This window comes from Delphinapterus leucas, chromosome 1, assembly GCF_059928025.1.
Source record: "Delphinapterus leucas isolate spDelLeu-1000000601 "Yukka" chromosome 1, BTC_Dleu_Yukka2, whole genome shotgun sequence".
Classification (NCBI taxonomy): domain Eukaryota; kingdom Metazoa; phylum Chordata; class Mammalia; order Artiodactyla; family Monodontidae; genus Delphinapterus; species Delphinapterus leucas.
The window spans coordinates 107220833-107240215 of NC_143129.1; the positions used below are offsets into that span (position 1 = coordinate 107220833).

The window sequence follows — 19383 nt, forward strand, 5'->3', positions numbered from 1 at the left end:
TCCACCCAGCATGATTATCATTTAGAATAGAAGGAGAGATAAAGATTTCCCAGAGAGGCAAAAACAAAAATCATCCAGCAATACTAAACCTACCCTAAAAGAAACATCAAAGGGTCTTCTCTAAATAGAAAACCCACAAGAATTTATAGGAAAGGGAAAATCATAATAGAAAAGGCATATATATAAAAGGATTGACGATTACTTAAATAAGCCAGTACATAGATTAAACAACAATAAAAAATTGTAAAAGCAATTGTACTTACAATAAATAGGAAAAGGATAAGCATGAAGATGTAAAATATGACATCAAAAGCACAAAATGTGAGGGAGGGGAGTATAAAAATGTAGATCTTTTAGAATGTCTTTGACCTTGAATGACTATTAGTTTAAAGCAAGTAAATAGATATAGTTGTGGGTCAACATGCTTGAACTTCATGGTAACTACAAATCAAAAGCAGAACAGATTCACAAAAAACAAAAAGAAAGGAACTCAAGCATACTACAAAAGAAAGTCATCAAATCACAAAAGAAAATACAAAAAGAAGAAATGAATGAAGAAGAACTACAGAACAACTGGAAAACAAGGATTAAAGTGGCAATAAATACATACCTATCAATTATTACTTTAAATGTCAATGGACCAAATGCTCCACTCAAAAGACAAAGCATGGCAGATTGAATAAAAGAAACAAGAAACTACAATATGCTGCCTGCAAGAGACTCACTTCAGGGCAAAAGACACTCACAGACTAAAAATGAGGGTATAGAAAAAAATATTTAATGTAACTAGAAACAAGAAGAAAGCAGGGGTAGCAATACTCATATCAGACAAAATAGGCTTTAAAACAAAGGCCATAAAGAAAGACAAAGAAGGACATTAAGTAATGATAAAGGGTTCAATACAAGAAGAGGATATTACACTCTTTAATATTATGCACCCAGTATGGGACCTCCTAAATACATAAAACAAATACTAACAAGCATAAAGGGAGAAATGGACAAGAATACAATAATAGTAGGAGACTTTAACCCTCCACTGACATCAATGGACAGATCATCCAGACAGAAAATCAATAAGGCAACAGAGGTCCTAAATGACACAATAAACCAGTTGTAACTAACTGATATCTACAGGACACTACAGCCAAAAAAACCATAATACACGTTCTTTTCAAGCGCACATGGAATGTTCTCCATGATACACCACGTACTAGGTCACAAAGCAAGCCTCAACAAATTTAAGAGGACAGAAATTATTTCGAGCATCTTTTCTGACCACAGGAGTATGAAACTAGAAATCCACTACAGAAAGAAAAAGAGGAAAATACTAAACAACATCCTACTAAAAAAAAAAACCCCAAAAACAAACGAACAAAAATGGGCCATGATGAAATCAAAGAAGAAATTGGAAAATACCTTGAGACAAATGAAAATGAAAATATAACCTTACAAAATCTATGGGATGCAGTAAAAGCAGTTCTAAGAGGGAAGTTCATAGTGATACAGGCCTTCTTCAAGAAACAAGAAAAATCTCAAATAAACAACCTAACCGGTCACCTAAAGAATTAGAAAAAGGACAAACAAAACCCAAAGTCAGCAGAAGGAAGGAAACAATAAAGATCAGAGAGGAAATACATAAAATAGAGATAAAAGAATTGAAAAGATCAGTAAAACCAAGACGTAGTTTTTTTAAAAGATAAACAAAATCAACAAACCTCTAGCCAGGCTCACCAATAGGAAAAGAGAGAGGATCCAAATAAACAAAACAAGAAATGAAAGAGAAGAAATAACTTAATAACACAGAAATATTAAAACATTAGAAAATATTATGAACAGTTATACGCCAACAAATTGGACAACCTAGAAGAAATGGTAAAGTTTCTAGAAACATACAGCCTGCCAAGGCTGAGTCAAGAAGAAACAGATAATTTGAACAGACATTACTAGAAGTGAAATAGAATGTGGAATAATAAAAAAAAAAAACTCCCTGCAAACAAAAGTCTAGGACCAGACAGCTTCACTGGGGAATCTTACCAAACATGTAAAGATGAACTTATATCTATCCTTCTCAAACAATTCCAAAAAGTTAAAGAGAGAGGAACACTCACAAATTCATTCTATGAGGCTACCATCACGCTGATGCCAAAACCAGACAAAGACACTACCAAAAAAGAAAATTACAGGCCAATATCTTTGATGAATATAGATGCAAAAATCTCAACAAAATATTAGCAAACCAAATCCATACATAAAAAGGATCATACACCATGATCAAGTTGGATTAATTGCAGGGTTGCAAGAAAGGTTCAACATATACAAATCAATCAATGTGATTCACCACATTAACAAAAGACAAAAATCACATAATCATTTCAATAGATGCAAAAAAATTTGACAAAATTCAACATTCATTCATGATAAAAACACTCACCAAAGTGGGTATAAAGGCAACATATCTCAATATAATAAAAGTCATTTATGACAAATCCACAGCCAACACAATACTCAACAGTGAAAAACAAACGCTTTCCCACTAAATTCAGGAAAAAGATAAGGATGCCCGCTCTCACCTCTTCTATTCAACATAGTATTGGAAGTCTTAGCCACAGCAATCAGACAAGAAAAAGAAATAAAAGGTATCCAAATTGGAAGGGAAGAGGTAAAACTGTCACTATTTGCAGATGACATGATACTCTATGTAGAGAACCCTAAAGTTTCCACACAAAAACTACTAGAACTAATAAACGAATTCAGCAAGGTAGCAGGATACAAAATTAGTATACAGAAATCTGTTGTACTTCTTTACACTAATAACAAAATATCAAAAAATTTTAAAAGTCCCATTTAAAATCTCATTAAAAAAACCACATAGGAATAAAATTAACCAAAGAGGTGAAAGACTATATGCTGAAAACTATAAAACATTGAAAAAGAAACTGAAGAAGATTCAAAGAAATGGAAAGACACCCCATTCTCTTGGATTGGGAGAAGTAATATTGTTAAAATGGCCATATTACCCAAGGCAACCTACAGACTTAATGTGATCCCTATCAAAATATCCATGACATTTTTCACAGAACTAGAACAAATAATCCTAAAATTTATATGGAACCACAAAAGACCCCATATTGCCAAAGCAATACTGAGAAAAAAGAACAAAGCTAGAGGTACAACCCTTCCAGACTTCAGACAATGCTACAAAGCAACGGTAATCAAAACAGCATGGTACTGGCACAAAAGCAGACATATAGATTGATGGAACAGGATACAGAGCCCAGAAATAAATCCACACACCTATGGTCAATTAATCTACAACAAAGGATGCAAGAACATGCAATGGAGAAAAGACAGTCTCTTCAATAAGTGGTGCTGGGAAAACTGGAGTTACTTGTAAAAGAATAAAATTAGAACATTCTATAGCACCATATACAAAAATAAACTCAAAATGGATTAAAAACCTAAATGTAAGACAAGATACTAAAAAACTCCCAGAGGAAAACATAGACAGAACACCCTTTGACATAAATTTTAGCAATATTTTTTTGCATCTGTCTCCTAGAGCAAAGGAAACAAAAGCAAAAATAAACAAATGGGACCTAATTAAACTTAAATGCTTTTGCACAGCAAAAGAAACCATCAACAAAATGAAAAGACAACCTATGGATTCGGAGAAAATATTTGCAAATGATGAGACTGACAAGGGGTCAATATCCAAAATATACCAATAGCTCATATAACTTAATACTGAAAAGATAAACAATTCAATTAAAAAACGGACAGAGAACTCAACAGACATTTTTCCAATGAGGAAATGTAGGTGGCCAAGAAGCACGTGAAAAGATGCTCAACATCGCTAATCATTAGAGAAATGCAAATCAAAACCATAGTGAGGTATCACCTTGCACCAGTTGGAAGTGCCGTCATCAAAAGTCTACAAATAATAAATGCTGGAAAGGGTGTGGAGAAAAGAGAACACTTGTACACTGTTGGTGGGAATGTAAATTGGTGTAGCCACTAGGGAAAACAGTATGTAGGTTCCTTTAAAAAACGAGAATTAGAGCTCCCATATGATCCAGCAATCCCACTCCTGTGCATATACTAGAAAAAATGAAAACTCTAATTCAAAAAGATACATGCACACCAGTGTACATAGCAGCACTATTTATAATAACCAGGACAGGGAAGCAACCTAAAATGTCCATCAACAGATGAATGGATAAAGAAGATGTGGTATATACATACAATGGAATATTACTCAGCCATAAAGAAGAATGAAATACTGTCATTTGCAGTAACATGGAGGGACCTAGAGAATATTATACTTAGTGAAGTAAGCCAGACAAAGACAAATACTACATGATATCACTTATAATGTGGAATCTAAAAAACATTATAATACAGATGAATCTGTATACAAAACAGAAACAGACTCATAGACATAGAAAACAAACTTGTGGTTACCAAAGGGGAGAGAAAGGGAGTATGGGATTAACAGATACAAGCTACTATACATAAAATAGAAAAGCAACAAGGATTTACTGTATAGCACAGGGAATTATATTCAATATCTTATAACAACATATAATCAATATAATCAGAAAAAAAAAAAACCTGAATCACTATGCTGTACACCCGAAACACAATATTGTTTTATTTAAGAGTTCTTTAAAAATTAATTAATTTATTTATCTTTGGCTGCAGTGGGCCTGCCTTGCTGCGTGCGGGCTTTCTCTAGTTGCAGTGAGCGGGCTTCTCATTGCGGTGGCTTCTCTTGTTGCGGAGCACGGGCTCCAGGCTCGCGGGCTTCATTAGTTGTGGTTTGCAGGCTCTAGAGTGCAGGCTCAGTGTTGTGGCGCACGGGCTTCGTTGCTCCGCGGCACATGGGATCTTCCCAGGCCAGGGCTCGAACCCGTGTCCCCTGCACTGGCAGGCGGATTCTTAACCACTGTGCCACCAGGGAAGTCCCCTAACACAATATTGTAAATCAACCATACTTCAGTAAAAAATTAATGAATGTATGTACCTTCATGACTGATGAATATTGATGAATTACCCTCAGGATCCTGCCTCAGCATTGTATGGAAGTGCCTATGTCCCTACACTCTTGCCAAAGGTGTTTTTTTAAACATGTTGCCAGGCTATGGGGTGAAAACATTAGAGTCTTAAACGGAATTTACCCTATCGTGAGGGAGGTTCATTCTTTTTTAGTATCTTTAAAAAATACTGTGCTTTTTCTCTGCAGCACCTATTCACATTCTTTTTTCATTTTTATATTGAGATATTGGTCTTTTAAAAGTTGACTAGTAAGGTCTTTCATAAATTAGAGATTAATCTTTTTTATATGAATAGCAATTTATTTGCCTGTTAATTTTACTTCTAGTGTTTTGTCATGCAGAAATATTTGTTTTTAATGTAGTCAATGCATTTTTAATTTTATGCCTCCTGAGTTTTAAGTCATGGTTAGAAGCCTTCCTTACTTCCAGGCTATAAGAGAATTCTCCCATGCCTTCTAGTACTTCCTGGTTTCACTTTATAAGTTAAAATCTTTAACCCATTTGGAATTTATCCATATAAGCCACGAGGTGTAGATCCAGCTCTTCCCTCTGGATGCCTACCCAGCTGTCCCAACCTACATGTTGAACAGTCCATCTTTTTGTCACTGATTTGAGGTGTCTTTTTTTTTTTTTTTATCATTTACTAAATTCTTGTAAGAATTTGGGTCTATTCCTGGATTATATAATATCTTTCACTGATCTTTCTACATATGAACTAGTACCCAGCATTTTAATTATTAAAGATTGTTTTAAAAACTGGAAGGGCTGGTTTTCCTTCATTGTTTTTCTTTTTCAGATTTTTCTTGGCCATTTAAGAAACTTTTTTCCTTGCAAACTTACATCAGCTTATCTAGCTACTGAAAAAATCCTGCTATTATTTTTATTTTAATCATGATAAACCTATTGCTCAACTTAGACAGACATAACATCTTAATAATGTAGGGAGAAGTAACATTTTTATAATGTTGAGTCATACTGTCAAGAACAATTTCTGTCTTCTGATTTGTTCAAGCTTTCTTTGTAGCTCAGGAATATATGAAAGTTTTCTTCCTGTGGCTCTTGTATATTTCTTGTTAAATTTATTTCTAGGCACTTTTGTGTTTTTGTAGGTGTTTTTTCTTGCTGTGGTAAAAAGAGTCCTTTCAAAAAACATATGAATGCTACAGATTTCAGTATATTTATCTTGTTCCCTGCCACCAAAGTTTCTTGTCATTTGTAGCTTTTCAGTTAATTTTCTTACCACCTACAGAGTAATAATTTTACCTCCTGCTTTCCAACTTCTAAACCTCTATTTTCTTTTTCTTTGCTTTTACTAAACAGTCTTAATACCAAAGAATCTGAATTGTTTTGAAAGAAAATGTTTTCTGAACTTTCATTTAGTGTTTCTGAAAAATAAGGTCAGATATATAGATTCAATGTCATTTTATATTCCCCCAAACATAATTTTCCCTAAGAGCTTAATTTTGTCAACATAGTTTGTTAAACATGGTGCTTTTTAGGCATTTAACTTCCCTGTACTGGTAAAGAATGACCCATCTTACCCCAGAGAGTGATGGAGAGAGGCATGTAAAGTGTGGGTCACCCCTAGTGACCAGCTAGCTGGTAGGTGGCTGACCAGGTAGCTGCCTATGGAGTACCTCATTAGCTGGGGCAGGGGGTGTGTCTCTTGGCTACAAACTGTGATTTCTTCCCCACTTCTGCTTTTCCTCTCCCCACCAGCAAAGCCACTCAGATATGCTGGAAGTAATTTGGAGAGCTGACTGTATATTTAGGTGACTCTCTATATGGAATTTATTCAAGCAAACAATGCAGTGACATGCACAGGCACCAAGGTGAGAGGCTAGAATTTACTGGAGGGAAAAGCCCAAGCCTTTTACATTTTAAATATATGGGGGACTCAAAATACAAATATTACACTGGACACCAAAAGGAAAAAGATATGCTTGCTTGTTATCTTCTGCAGTATTTTTTCACTGCTCTTAGAAGCTCATTCCTAGGTACACAAATCTTCTTGATACTCAGTCATTGCTCTAAAAGGGTATGTTATACCTCACGTGACCAACCCAGAGAGAAGAAACAATTGGCTTAGTCAAAAAGAGGTATTTAGAAAATGTGCTTTGGCAGTATAGCCACACTTCTCATGTTCTCAAGCTTTTCACTCTTGGCACCGCTCTTCCATGATAAATATGATAATTTCCATCTTAAAACAACCACTTGCTTGTGTAGGAAAAGGAAATGGAGCCCTCGAGCCTATTTCTATCTCCCTAACTCCATCCAAGAAAAGCCAATCAGCAGTTTTGTCTTCACTTGAAAAGTTAGTGTTGGAAAGGTCTGCATTTAAGGGGTGAAAGGCGTAGGATCGGCTTGAGCGGTAGAAAAGATGGTGCCCCGAGGACACAGTGTACAGGACCATCCTCCCGGCGCCCCCGCCCCGCCCTCCCAAGCTTGGTGTGAGCCTAAGGAGGCCATTTGCCAGGCAAAATAAAACCAACGAAGTCTTGACTGTTTGTTTTGGGTTATAGGAACAAATATGGACGCTGTTTGGGTTTGAATGCCAGCTCTTCCACCTGTGCAACCTTAACCTACCTCTGCATCAGCTTTCTCAGCTATAAAATAGGGTTGAAACGATATCCACAACACAGAGGTTTTATGAGGTCCAAGTAAATTAATACATGTAAAGAGCTTAGAAAAGTACCTGGCACGTATCAGAGCTCAATAGATGTTTGTTGTTATCATCATCAATATCAAGATATAAGCTTCCCATGGAATTACAGTTACCATCCCATTTACAGTAAGAGGAGAGTCTATCCAACTCTGGTTAAATTACAGCCTTAAAAATTCTATTCTCTTTCAATTCCTTCTGCAGGTCCACTTACAAATAGTGTTCTTTAAAAAATCCTTCTCAAAAGACAAACACTGCACTACGTTACTTATATGTGGAATCTAAAATAGTTAATCTCACAGAGGCAGAGAACAGAATGGTAGTCACCACAGGGGAGGGAGGGAAAAGGGGAGATGTTGGTCAAAGGGCATAAAGTCAAAAAAACTTCTCTCTGCCTGCTAAATAATTTTCTTTCAAGTTACTACAACATTTTTGGTTTTTTTCCCCTGGATTTAGTTATGTTTCATTGAGACATGTTTATGACATCTAACAAAAATCAGAATTAAAAAAATAAGATATTATAGTAAAATGATATGGTATTCTCCTCTGGAAATAATTCTCCCCTCTTTCAATTACTTATAACACAAAGCATTTATTTTAGAAAAGAAGGGCACAAGGATGGTTAACTATATTCTTCCTCCTATTCTGTTAAAATCTCATTTTTTAGCACCTGCTATCTCAGCATTTTTCAAGCTGCATTTGCAGCCTGTTAGAAGATTATGAAATAGATTACTTTTTAAAAAAGTGAAATAGAATAGAAACTATTAGTGTGAATCATATGCAGTAAGGGGAAGTCTTGTTTTGTGAGACTTTTATTTCTGTTCCATATACAGAAGTATGCATGAAGCTATGTATACTGGGGTTGTAATGTACTACATGTCTTACTGTGAATCCCAGTCACGAGTTTGATGAACACCATAGCAGGGGGCTGGCATGATGCCTTGGTTCTACTTAAACTGTCATTATCTTGAAGGGATTGTGCACAGAGGTCTCATTCACTGTAAACATATGTACAATTTTCAAAAGAATGGTAATGCAAAATAAACCCAAGTCCTCCTTCAGTACATCTCAGCATCCTGATGGTGGCAATGAATATGAATTGCATTTTTCCCCTTAGTCTTCTCAATGGCTCACATGTGAGCCATTTACCGTGGCAGAGCAACTACTGTTTCACCATTACAACTTTAATTATAGGGGACCTCCTCTGTGCCAAGTGCTGCCCTAGTTGATTGGGATGAATAAGACGCTGAAAGCAGTTCACTGAGTGGTGTTCTTGAGAAGGACCTGTTTTCTATTCTCATTGAGAAGAAAGGTGTGGACTCATTTGGCCTTGCCCACCAAGGCCTGTTTCTTATGGAGAAATCTAGAGCTAAAAAAAAACTAACAATGTCTGGTTGCAATAAAAAAGCAAAAGTAAATAATTTCTACTTTGTAATAAACAGCTGGAGTAGAAAAAACACACCAACTACTTTAAAAAAATCATTCATTTGGTAATAATTCATATAGTACATTTTGCTAGCTCCAAGGTTGTCATTTGAAGACTACGTGTATTTTTACTGTTTGTTGAGTTTTCTCCTTATTTAGCCTGGTTTCTAATCCATTGTCCTAAGCCAATATGTATATTGCAAATAGCCCCTCCTTGTTTATCCCTGGCCTTATGTAAACCATAAGCTCCCTGCAGGCAGGGGCTCTACTGGATATCTCCTTTGGGCTGCTTTCTGTGATACCCAGAAGAGTAACAGCCTCCCACCAAGTACCCAATAACTTTTGTTAATGGATAAGGAAAACGTATAGAAGCTTTTACCTTGGAGGAACTGGTAGCCTGGGGCACAGCGAGTCTGCATTTGGATTCTGGGTGTAGTTGAAGGAATTCAAACTATAAACACACAGGAAGGACCCTGGAAGCAGAAGACACACAGACTGTACCACCTTCCTACGTTGTGCTTATCTTTCTAGGGGAGCCAGTAAGGAAACCATAGTCATTTTACCAAACTGGGAAAAAAAAAAAAAAAAAAACAGAATAAATCACTCAGGTTTAGAAAACAGGTCTCTGGGTGACCTAAGACAAAAAGAATCAGCATCAAAACTGAGACTGAGCTAGGTCCTCTCTTTTTCTCTCTCCAAAATGCCAAATTCAAAACTGAAAGTTATACGATAGGTACTAAAACGATAGGAAGATGAATTATTATATAGGCTTCATATTTTTAACCCAGGCTTGCAAACAGTTTTTAAAACTCTGGCACCCCATTTCACAAGCAGATGAAATTTGCAGTGGGTTGTCTCGAATTTCTTTTTACTTTCCTTTGCTTGTTTAACGCTTAAAATATAAATCTGAAAAGCAGGCTCAGAGCAAGTTACACAAATGCTTTTGGAACAGCTTAAGGCTATCCCACTGGTCAGTGAAACTATCCATGGCCCGAACATCTTAATGAAAGAACATACCTGTCGGCAATTCAACCCAAAGCCTGTGGGTGCCTCTCTAGGACTGGATGTGCCAAGCGCACAGAGCTCTCTGACCTCCATCTGACCTCGCCTTTGGGCCCTAAATGTCTGCTGTCTCCTCCCCGCTCTCTACGGCAGACCAGTCCCTGGCAGTTAGCAGAGGACAGCTAGGGTTTCAGATGAATTCCAGATAAACCTGAATGAAACTGAACAGCTCAGGAGGAAACGTTTATGGCCCTTTCTACACAAGGAGGGGCACCCACAGGAAGGACAATTTCCAGTTTTGCAGGGAAAGCCAGGGCAGGGCAAGTTATCTAGGTCTGCACAGGTTACCCTGCTGTGGTCCCCAGCCTCAGAAGGAAGAGTGACCCCATCCCTCGGTACCTACCAGTAGTGTTTGCAAAGAGCTGGACCTCTTCCAGGGTATTAAGCTGCTCTTCAGGACAGCTGGACACACAGAGAATGGTGGAACTGAACCTCACATCCTTGACTTCCAGGTTGCAGGAATTCATGAAAAACACGTGTCTAGGAGACAAATGAAACAGGAGAAGAATGTCGTAGAGCATTTCCTGTCATTGAGTTTGATTGTGGGACTTAAAAATATCCACACGCTATCAAATGTGGGAATAATTAAGGCAAATTTTCATCATCAAATACTTCCACGTAATTTAACATGTATTATGCCTACCTGGGTTCATCTATGGAGTTGTGCAGCTTGGCAACCATATTCAAATGTTAACAAAACTTCCCTTTTCCAGATTCAGCATTTTCTGGGATGTTGATTAACACTAGGGAGTTCTCCGAACAAGTCACTGAGGAAGGGAAAGGACTGATTAAACTGTCCCTGGTTTGCTAGGTGAGGCCAGTGCATGAACTACTCATGAAGTCCACAGAAAGCATATTTGCACCCAAGAGTGTTCAATTATACCTCAGAGAATAGCTGAACCCAGGGAAGTGAGAAGTGGAGAGGAGGAGACCGAGGCTGTGAATTAAAGGCTTACCCCTCCCCCTGCCTCCCAGTTTGAGACAGGAAACTCATGAGACCCTTCCTGCTGCAGCCACTGGGCACAAGAACAAAACTGGTTGTTGACATTAACAGGGTCACATGCTGGTTGGCAGTGGCAGCTCTCAGGCCCATGCCCTACACTTAACCCGGTTGCTGAGATCAGAGGAATGTCAGACCAAGAGCCCTGTAGGCAGTCCTCCAGGGGAGGGACTGGAGAAGGGGTGCCAGAAGCTTCTTTTTCCTCCAACTGGGGTTGGGAGAACGGTGGGTGGTGTAACAGGAGATGGGAGAAGAGATTTCCTTGGTGTATGATAAATACGTACTTTATTCTACTTATTAATTTTAAAAAATTGTAGTAAAATACACACAAAATTTTACCATCTTAAAGCTTTTATGTGTGCAGTGGCATTAAGAACATTCACATTGCTGTGTGGCAATCACTACCACCCAGAACTCTTTTCATTTTGCAAAACTGAAACTCTGCACCCATTTAATAATAATTCATCACTCCCAAACCCTGGCAACCACCATTCTACTTTCTGTCTCTATGAATGTGATTACTCTAGATATCTCATATAAGTGGAATCATAAAATATCTTTTTGTGACTGACTTATTTCACTTAGCATAATATCCTCAAGATTCATCTATGTTGTTACATGTGTCACAATTGCTTTCCTTTATAAGGCTGAACAATATCCCAGTATATATATATATATATATATATATATATATATATATATATACACATTTTGTTCATTTATTCACCTGCTGATGGACACTTGGTTGCTTCTACCTTTGGGCTATTGAGAATAATAAAATATGTACTTTTCATTTCAAAGAGGATGACTATTTCCCAGCATTGCATTATGAATACAATGTCTAAACAGGAGCACAGGTGCATCTGGGGAGCCCCTTCCTCTCCTGTCTTCTTTGTGAGTGACACCCACAAGTGCAGGGAGAAATGCCCCTCAGGCAGTCCATGTTCAGCAGTGCAAAGCCCCCCTCCTCAAGAGCAAATTCAGGGGTAGAGGAGGCCTGGTCGGAGATTTGTATTTGATGATTCCAAACTTATACTCAGGACCTATCTAGACCTTTAAGATTTCTTTCCTAGGAGCTGCTTTTGATTATCAAGTCTTGAAATTATCACAAGGCTGTATCCATCTTAGAAAATCATGGCCAGGGATTTCTCTCCCCTCAGGGATTCCTGTCTCTTCTCTCCCCTTTTTGTTTCTGTGTTGGAGTTGGTGGGAGAAAAGTGAGACACCAAAGCTTAGAGTGCCATAGCTGAGAGTGTAGGGTGGGGAGGGAGTGGGACACAGGTCCCCAGCATTCCCAGGTGGGATTCAGGTATTTCCACACAGAAACAATACTGTGGATGGTGTATAATTAGTAACATGATTGTGATACATTATGGATAATAATAGTGACAACTAACATTTATTAAGCCTTAGCTCATGCAGTGTCTCAGTGGATCCTTAAAACAATCTTGTGAGGTGGGTCTAATAACCAGTTTAAAAAGATGAAAACTCAGCTCAGAGAGGTTAAGTACTCTGCCCAATTTCAATTTAGGGCTGGCTGACTCTAAAACCTGTGTCCTTACTACCACACACGTCTCCCTCTCATGAGTTGGGCGGACAGAGTTTTGAGTGGGAAAACAGTTTCCAGGCTCAAACGACTAATTTATACAAAGTTTTGAAATCTAGCCCCTCTGTAGGTTGGGGACTTACTTGAAAACTTACTTTTTTAGGGTCATGTCCTGCCCCGAAAGAGGGGCCCCTTCTACTGGGGAGTTCTTCTTGCCACACACGTTGCCAAAGCTGTCGTAGCCGAAGAGGAGTCTTCCTGTGGCCCCAGCCGTCACTGAGTAGCCCATGATGAACACCTGGCAAAACCCAAGTAGCCGCCATGAGAGCCTGGCCAAGGGCTGGAAACCGGTCCCCCACATCCTTGGATGTTGATATAAAATGGAACCGGGTGGAAACGAATCTCCCCAGCATCACTGCACTTTCCTCCTTCATCAGTAATACCAGCGAATCAGAGCAGTTAGCGCGCTGCTCCTCTAGTACGTGCTTTACCAGGTTAGGGAGGGAGAACATTCTAAAACACTGAAGCAGATTCCTCTCTATTTTCTCACCAGTTTGTGCTTCTCACCTTCTTCTCCAAGAGTCTGTCATTTTTTTCTTCTTGGCCTATGTTCACCAGGACAATTCAATTTTTTTCCACTTGAGGTTCTTGTTTTATCTAAGGTCATAAGCAAGGCTATGCTGCCTTCCCTGAGGTTCTATCCATCCGTCCAAACCTTCCTTCCTTCCACCTCCCTCAACTTTTCTTTTTGTCTTGTATTTAGGGGATTCTAACTCTCTGTCCATAACAAGTGAGAAAATGGTGTTTTGGAGTAAGTCCTTAAAAATACACAAGATAGGGCTTCCCTGGTGGCACAGTGGTTGAGAGTCCGCCTGCCGATGCAGGGGACAGGGGTTCGTGCCCCGGTCCGGGAAGATCCCACATGCCGCGGAGCTGCTGGGCCCATGCGCCATGGCCGCTGAGCCTGCGCGTCCGGAGCCTGTGCTCCGCAACGGGAGAGGCCACAACAGTGAGAGGCCCCTGTACCACAGAAAAAAAAAAACAAAAAAACACAAGATAAAGAATCTCAGGAATTCTGCTGGACAAGAACATCATGAAATCTGTAGTCACTTTTGTCCAATTCCGGAATGAATGTGGACTATTTAAAATATTCAGCTCAAACGACTGTTCCCTTAATATGCATTGACGGGCCCTCTACTCGGATTGAGTCTGTATCTTCCCATAACATAAGCTTAGTGTTGTAAGTTTCTCAATCTACAATGCGTAGAATACCATTTAATACTTGGAATCTATAGCACTGGTACCATATGTTCCAAAGGTACATTGTCCCAAAGTCAAATATGTTTCAGATACTCTACATTCATTACTAATTTAGGAATCAAAATAACAGTCTTAAAGTGCCCAGTGTGTGCTAGAGACTGTTGCTGAGGGACATAGAAACAAACACAACCGAGCCCCTGCCCCCGAGGAATTCGGCCTAGAAGACAGGCAGGGCTCAGGGCTTATAAACAGCTGGCTTCCTGGGGAAGGAGGCTCTCTGTCCCTCCTACTCTGCCAGCACCTCCTCAGTCTTGAGGTCAAACTGCAGGACGAGTGGGTCACCCCTGCCGGCGGACAGACCCCTTACCCTTTACTCTGAGGCTGTGGTTCTGGGTGTGACCGTGGGCCCATGTGGCTGACGTGATGGGCTGACCCAGCCCCCGGGTGTTCCCTTCCTGCCCTTCCTTCTGGAGTGTGGTCAGATCCTGATTGGTTTTGGACTTAGAGGGAGGAAAGGAGTCCTGGGCTTTTGCCCGGCTCACCAGAGATCTAATAATGAAGTGATATTTCCCATTTATCAGCATTCTTTATGTTAATGTCCCCCTTGGGAAGCTTGTGGGGAGGAGTAGAAGGGTTTTTTTGGGGGGGGGTTTCTGGGGGGAACAGATTTGGGTAATCCTGAGTCCCTGTCATACTACTACTACTTTAAATCATCAAAAGTTTTTTCCAATTTCAAACACACAATTGCAATTCCAAAGAGTAGGCGTGTATAGCAGTTATAGTGGGTTATCAAGGAGGTCACTGTCAACTGTACTGGGGGAGATCTGGAAAAAGCAGTCTTGAAAGATGAGTAAGAAAAGGCAAGGTGGGAGAGGACACTGGAGAGGTAGTAGAGGCAGAGATGGTCCAGGATTTGAGCCGTTCTGTTCTGTGTCTTACGCACATATAAAGAAAGGCTGGCACTCTTTCTGTTTATAATAGACTGTCCCTGCTTGTAATTCTGGCCCCTCACCCCAAACCTCCTTCGTCTAGCCCTAACTCAGGGTAGCACCATCAATAATCCCATCCCGCATGTGCCTTGTCACTGGTCAGGATGTCACAAGACCGACCAGAAAGCCGAACAGCAGAGAGGCAGAAAAAACACTCCTTGCTATCTTGGCTGTGGTTAAAAAAATGTTGCAAAGATACTAAAAGCTAGTCACCTAAGGAAGAACTATCATTATTCAAATTTAATATAGTAAAGAGAATGTGGGCATTTCAGATTTATTTTGCAAAGAACATATAAATTTAAAGCAGCTTCTAGCTCTGTACCACCTCTCAGATGGTTCTTAATTCTTCAGGCTGTGATGGGCCATCTACAAATCCTCTCCTCAGAAAGCCGTTGGTTGAACGTTTGGTAGTGCTGCACTAGGTTTGAATTGTAGAGGGGCCAGGGAAGATCATTAACAGCCCAGGTTCAAGGCTGCCAGGTACTGGCAGAACAGCTGCTCCCTGCATTTATACAATAGCAGATCCAGAGAGAAATACCAGCATCTGTGGGCAAGTTTAGGTGGAGGTGTTGTAGGTACAGTTTCTCGCAGCTCCTAGAGAAGAGCTCCAAGGGTCATAATAGAAGCAACACAGAACATTCAATTATGCCTTTAAGGACCAACCTTCCATTGTGCCTGTTACCCATCTGCCTGTTAGAAACCAGTCGGTAAGTCAACAACTGAATAAATGCCTTTCTTACTTGGAAAGAAGAACAAATATATTTTAGGGTTTATTCAAATTTGTTTCCTTTCAACAGAGGTAATTATGTGATAGCTACTGTCCAGCTTTATAGATTGATCATTTACCATCCAGCAAATAGCACGGCTCAGTCTGGAATGGATGCTTTCATGAACATACTCTTTGAAGAAGTTGAGTGAGCTTTTTTCTGCTGTTAACTACAACTCTAAAATAAGTACAAAGGCTACAAGATTCAGCTTCCAAGAGACCCTCCCAGGACAAAAATGGCACAGCATGAGGTCTACCATCAAGGAGGCACACCTGGAAACTAGAGTAGGAAGGGGGAATCCCATTACCTATCAAACTAGAGGGTTTATAGCAAAGGCTTGTTTACCTATTAGCTGCTAAACACAACATATGGAGAGGGCATTACACTCAGCTAAAGTAAGAAGAATTTATTGATATTTCTAGGCTTACACTGGATTTCCCTTTGTTAGAGGAACATTTTATCAATATTTGGGGGGCTGAGATGAGATGGTAAAAGAACTTCCCCTCAGTGAGCTGGGATAACAAGAGACCACATATTGGCCTATTAAATAACAATGCCACTTTAAACGGTGGTTCTCATTTCCTAATGGAGTCTCGCATTAGAACGTCACTGACAGCAATAAGCCAGCCTCTCCAATTTACGGAGCCTAGGAGGTTGAGACACCTGACAGGAATTTCGGAGAACTGCTGTTTACCCTGCGGTACTGGCAGATAGATCGCTCCCTGAAGCACAAACTTTAACCTCGTACCACCCGGAGCCTTCTCCCCAGGAAAGGCCCTGGGGACGCTATTTACATTTGGGGCACAGCTATCTCAGGACACACACACATACTCTGGTCTCTTCCCTGCCAGGCGCTCACACTTACCAAACCAGCCCAAAAGAGAAAGAACAGGAACAACCAGGCCTTATCTGTGCATTTCCTATAAATCTGAGGTCGCCACTGTCTTTGCCTGGGGGTTGTCTCCGTGGAAACCTTCCAGAAAAAGAAGGAAGAGTATTGAGGAAAAGAGGATAATCATACAGGTCTCAACCTGGAAAATGAATCGAAACTTACTTGAAGACTGCTCAGAATAATCCATTCCTTTTTTTTTTTTTTTAAACGTGGCCGCCTTAAGCTCTCATGGAGCCTTTGAAACACCTGTCCTGTGCAGAGCGGATGTTAAGGTCCCAGTCGCCGAGTCCTTACCTGGAGGAGCCCCTAGAGGCGACCCCAAGTTGGTGCTGGGCGGCCAGCCTCTCCCACGCCTCCGCCCCAGGACTGGGGTCCGAGGTCCTCCCTGCCAGGTGCCCCCAGGACGCGGCGGCGCCGGGGGGAGGGGGGGGCTGTGGGTATTGATCCGAGGGGATCCTGGGAGGCGGAAGCGTCCGGGCGGGCAGGTGCTTGGAGGGGCCCGAGCCTTCCCCCGCGGTCCCTCCCCCGGGGCCAGGTGCAGGCCTTACCAGGTGCTCGGCGCGGAGGCACTGCATCCTGCGCTCCGCCCCAGGGGCCGCGCACTGGGAGCCCACGCAGAGCCCACGGCGGGCCGGCACGGGGCCCGGCAGTCAAGCGGGGGGAAGGGGCGCAGCGCCGCCCCGCGGCCGCCTTCGAGCGCCACGGACTTCGCCCCTGGCGCTGCCCCGAGGGCCCCCCGGCCCCCGTGAGCACCCGGGCCGCCCGCCTCAACCTCCGCGCGGTGGGGCGCCCGGGAAGCCCGTGTCGCCCGCTGAAGCGCGAGGCCCCCGCTGGCCCCGCCACGACCCTGGGCGCGTCCTCTCTGGGGCGTAATGAGCCGGCGGCCACCGCAGTGAGCAGGAAGCCGAAAGTCTCAACAAACCCTTCCAGAGGGCGGGCCTGGGTGGGGTGCTGAATTACATCTACATAGCTAACAGGTGAGTGCCCTTACCCTGCCCCTGATGCTGTTTTAACTGCTTTAAGACATTATTAAACAGTCAAAAAGAGAGAAACTACCGTTATCCCCAGTCTACATATGAGGGAAACTGAGGCACGTACAGCAGCCATGTAACTTGCTCAGGGACACACAGCGAGAAAACCGTAGAGCTAGGAGTTGAACCCCGCTACGACACTCGAGGAGTTTTCGCGGTGGTCCTCTTTCCATCAGGATGGCGGCCAGGGGCTGCTGGCTCTCTCCCATAACGCGTGACCTGGAGAAACTAAAGCAGCTGGAGGAACCACGGGTTCCAGGAAGTAAAACAAGAATAAAAAACCTGGGGAGTCTGAGGACTGCCGTAATCTGTGAGCATGTGGGCAGTGGGTGGCGGGAGGAGAGGCCAAAAAGTTAGTTGGGATGAAGGAATTTCAGGTTCTGTTCTCACCTCTCTGTCCCAATAATGGGACAATCATTGTCAGGCTGTTTACAGTTGAAATGATAGCCACCGCAGAAGCCACTGGTGGAGGAGTCCATCGGGTAATAGCTGACCGGTGCAAAAGTGCTATCGGGGTGAGACAGTACAACAAGTGAAAATGGGCCGCCTACCCCCCCTTTCGCTCTCTACTCCTCCCATCCACACCCCCACGGCTGCTAGGTTACTGTTTCTTTTAAGCACTGCTTCTCCCTGAGGGGAGAAGCCTGGCTGAGGAATGATCTGACGTAGTGTCAGAGAGTGGGATGGACAGACGGTGGTTCTCTGGTGCCTGAGACTTAAGTTCTGGACTCATCACCGCCCTCCCACCCCTAACTCACTGGGCCTCTGGATGCATAATTATCAGAGTAGCTGAAACTCCAAGCAAACACGGATCCACAGGCCAAATAACTAGACCTGTGAGGAGTACAACTGCTATAAAACAGCCACAATTGAACAGTGCGTACCACCTGAAACTGAATTGTTAGAACTGATGGACCAGGGTTTTTAAATAAGTGTGATAAATCTATTCAAGAAGGTGAGGAATGACAATAGCAATATGAATCAGGAAAAAAAAAATCATAAAACTAAAATGAACAGAAACATTAAACATGAAAAATATGATAACTGGAATGAATATTCATTGATGCTATTCATTAATAACATGGGATAAATAGTAGAATAGATGCAGCTGAAGAGGAATCAGTGCTTGGAAAGAGTACTGTCAGCAGCTCTCCAGAAGCAACAGGAACAGGTTAAAACAAATAAGGCAGCTTATTTTACAATTTTCTAATTAATATCAAGAATAGAACTAGAACAGAAAGGGAGTGATATAAAAATGGAGAGGAGGAAATATTTGAAGACACTGTGGAGATAAATTTCAAGGTTGAAAGAAAGACATAAACCTCAGATTGAAAGGGCAAGTCTCAAGCCAAATATCTTTATTGTTTTAGGAATTTCTTAAAAATCCATTCATTGGAGCAATAGACTGACTACCCAACTAATTCTCATCAGAATTACAGCTTCTCCTCAGAACCATAGATCAGTCAACTGGGTGATCCCATGACTGTGCCCTTCAAGGCTCAGTTCAAACCTGCCCCTTGCTGTGACCATCAATCCTCAACTGTTGAATGACAAACTTGCCCAATCTAATCAGCCTCCTTGCATTGAAAGACCCATCTTATACCAGACCCTAAAAATCTTATAAATATCCTATTCTTGAAACACATCAAATATATTTATGTTCATGAATTTACAGTAATACCAAATAGAAATAAA

General features: G+C 41.3%; 1 protein-coding gene across 6 annotated transcripts in view; it reads right to left on the bottom strand.

Moving 5' to 3' along the window:
• The window catches only part of SLC44A3 (solute carrier family 44 member 3), a 91673-nt gene extending 73992 nt beyond the window's left edge, over positions 1-17681 (bottom strand). Inside the window, exons 1-5 of one of the 6 annotated variants that reach the window (XM_030759844.2) lie at positions 17206-17674; positions 16631-16738; positions 12905-13047; positions 10547-10683; positions 9521-9614 (exon numbers count right to left, since the gene is read on the bottom strand). In XM_030759844.2, coding sequence (XP_030615704.2) covers positions 9521-9614; positions 10547-10683; positions 12905-13047; positions 16631-16738; positions 17206-17232 — 509 coding nt within the window. In that variant the 5' untranslated portion in view covers positions 17233-17674. Of the gene's footprint in view, positions 1-9520; positions 9615-10546; positions 10684-12904; positions 16739-16819 lie in introns of all 6 variants that reach the window. The other 5 variants (XM_030759842.2, XM_089919223.1, XM_089919214.1 and 2 more) reach the window with 5 other exon arrangements.
• Positions 17682-19383: the final 1702 nt, after the last annotated feature.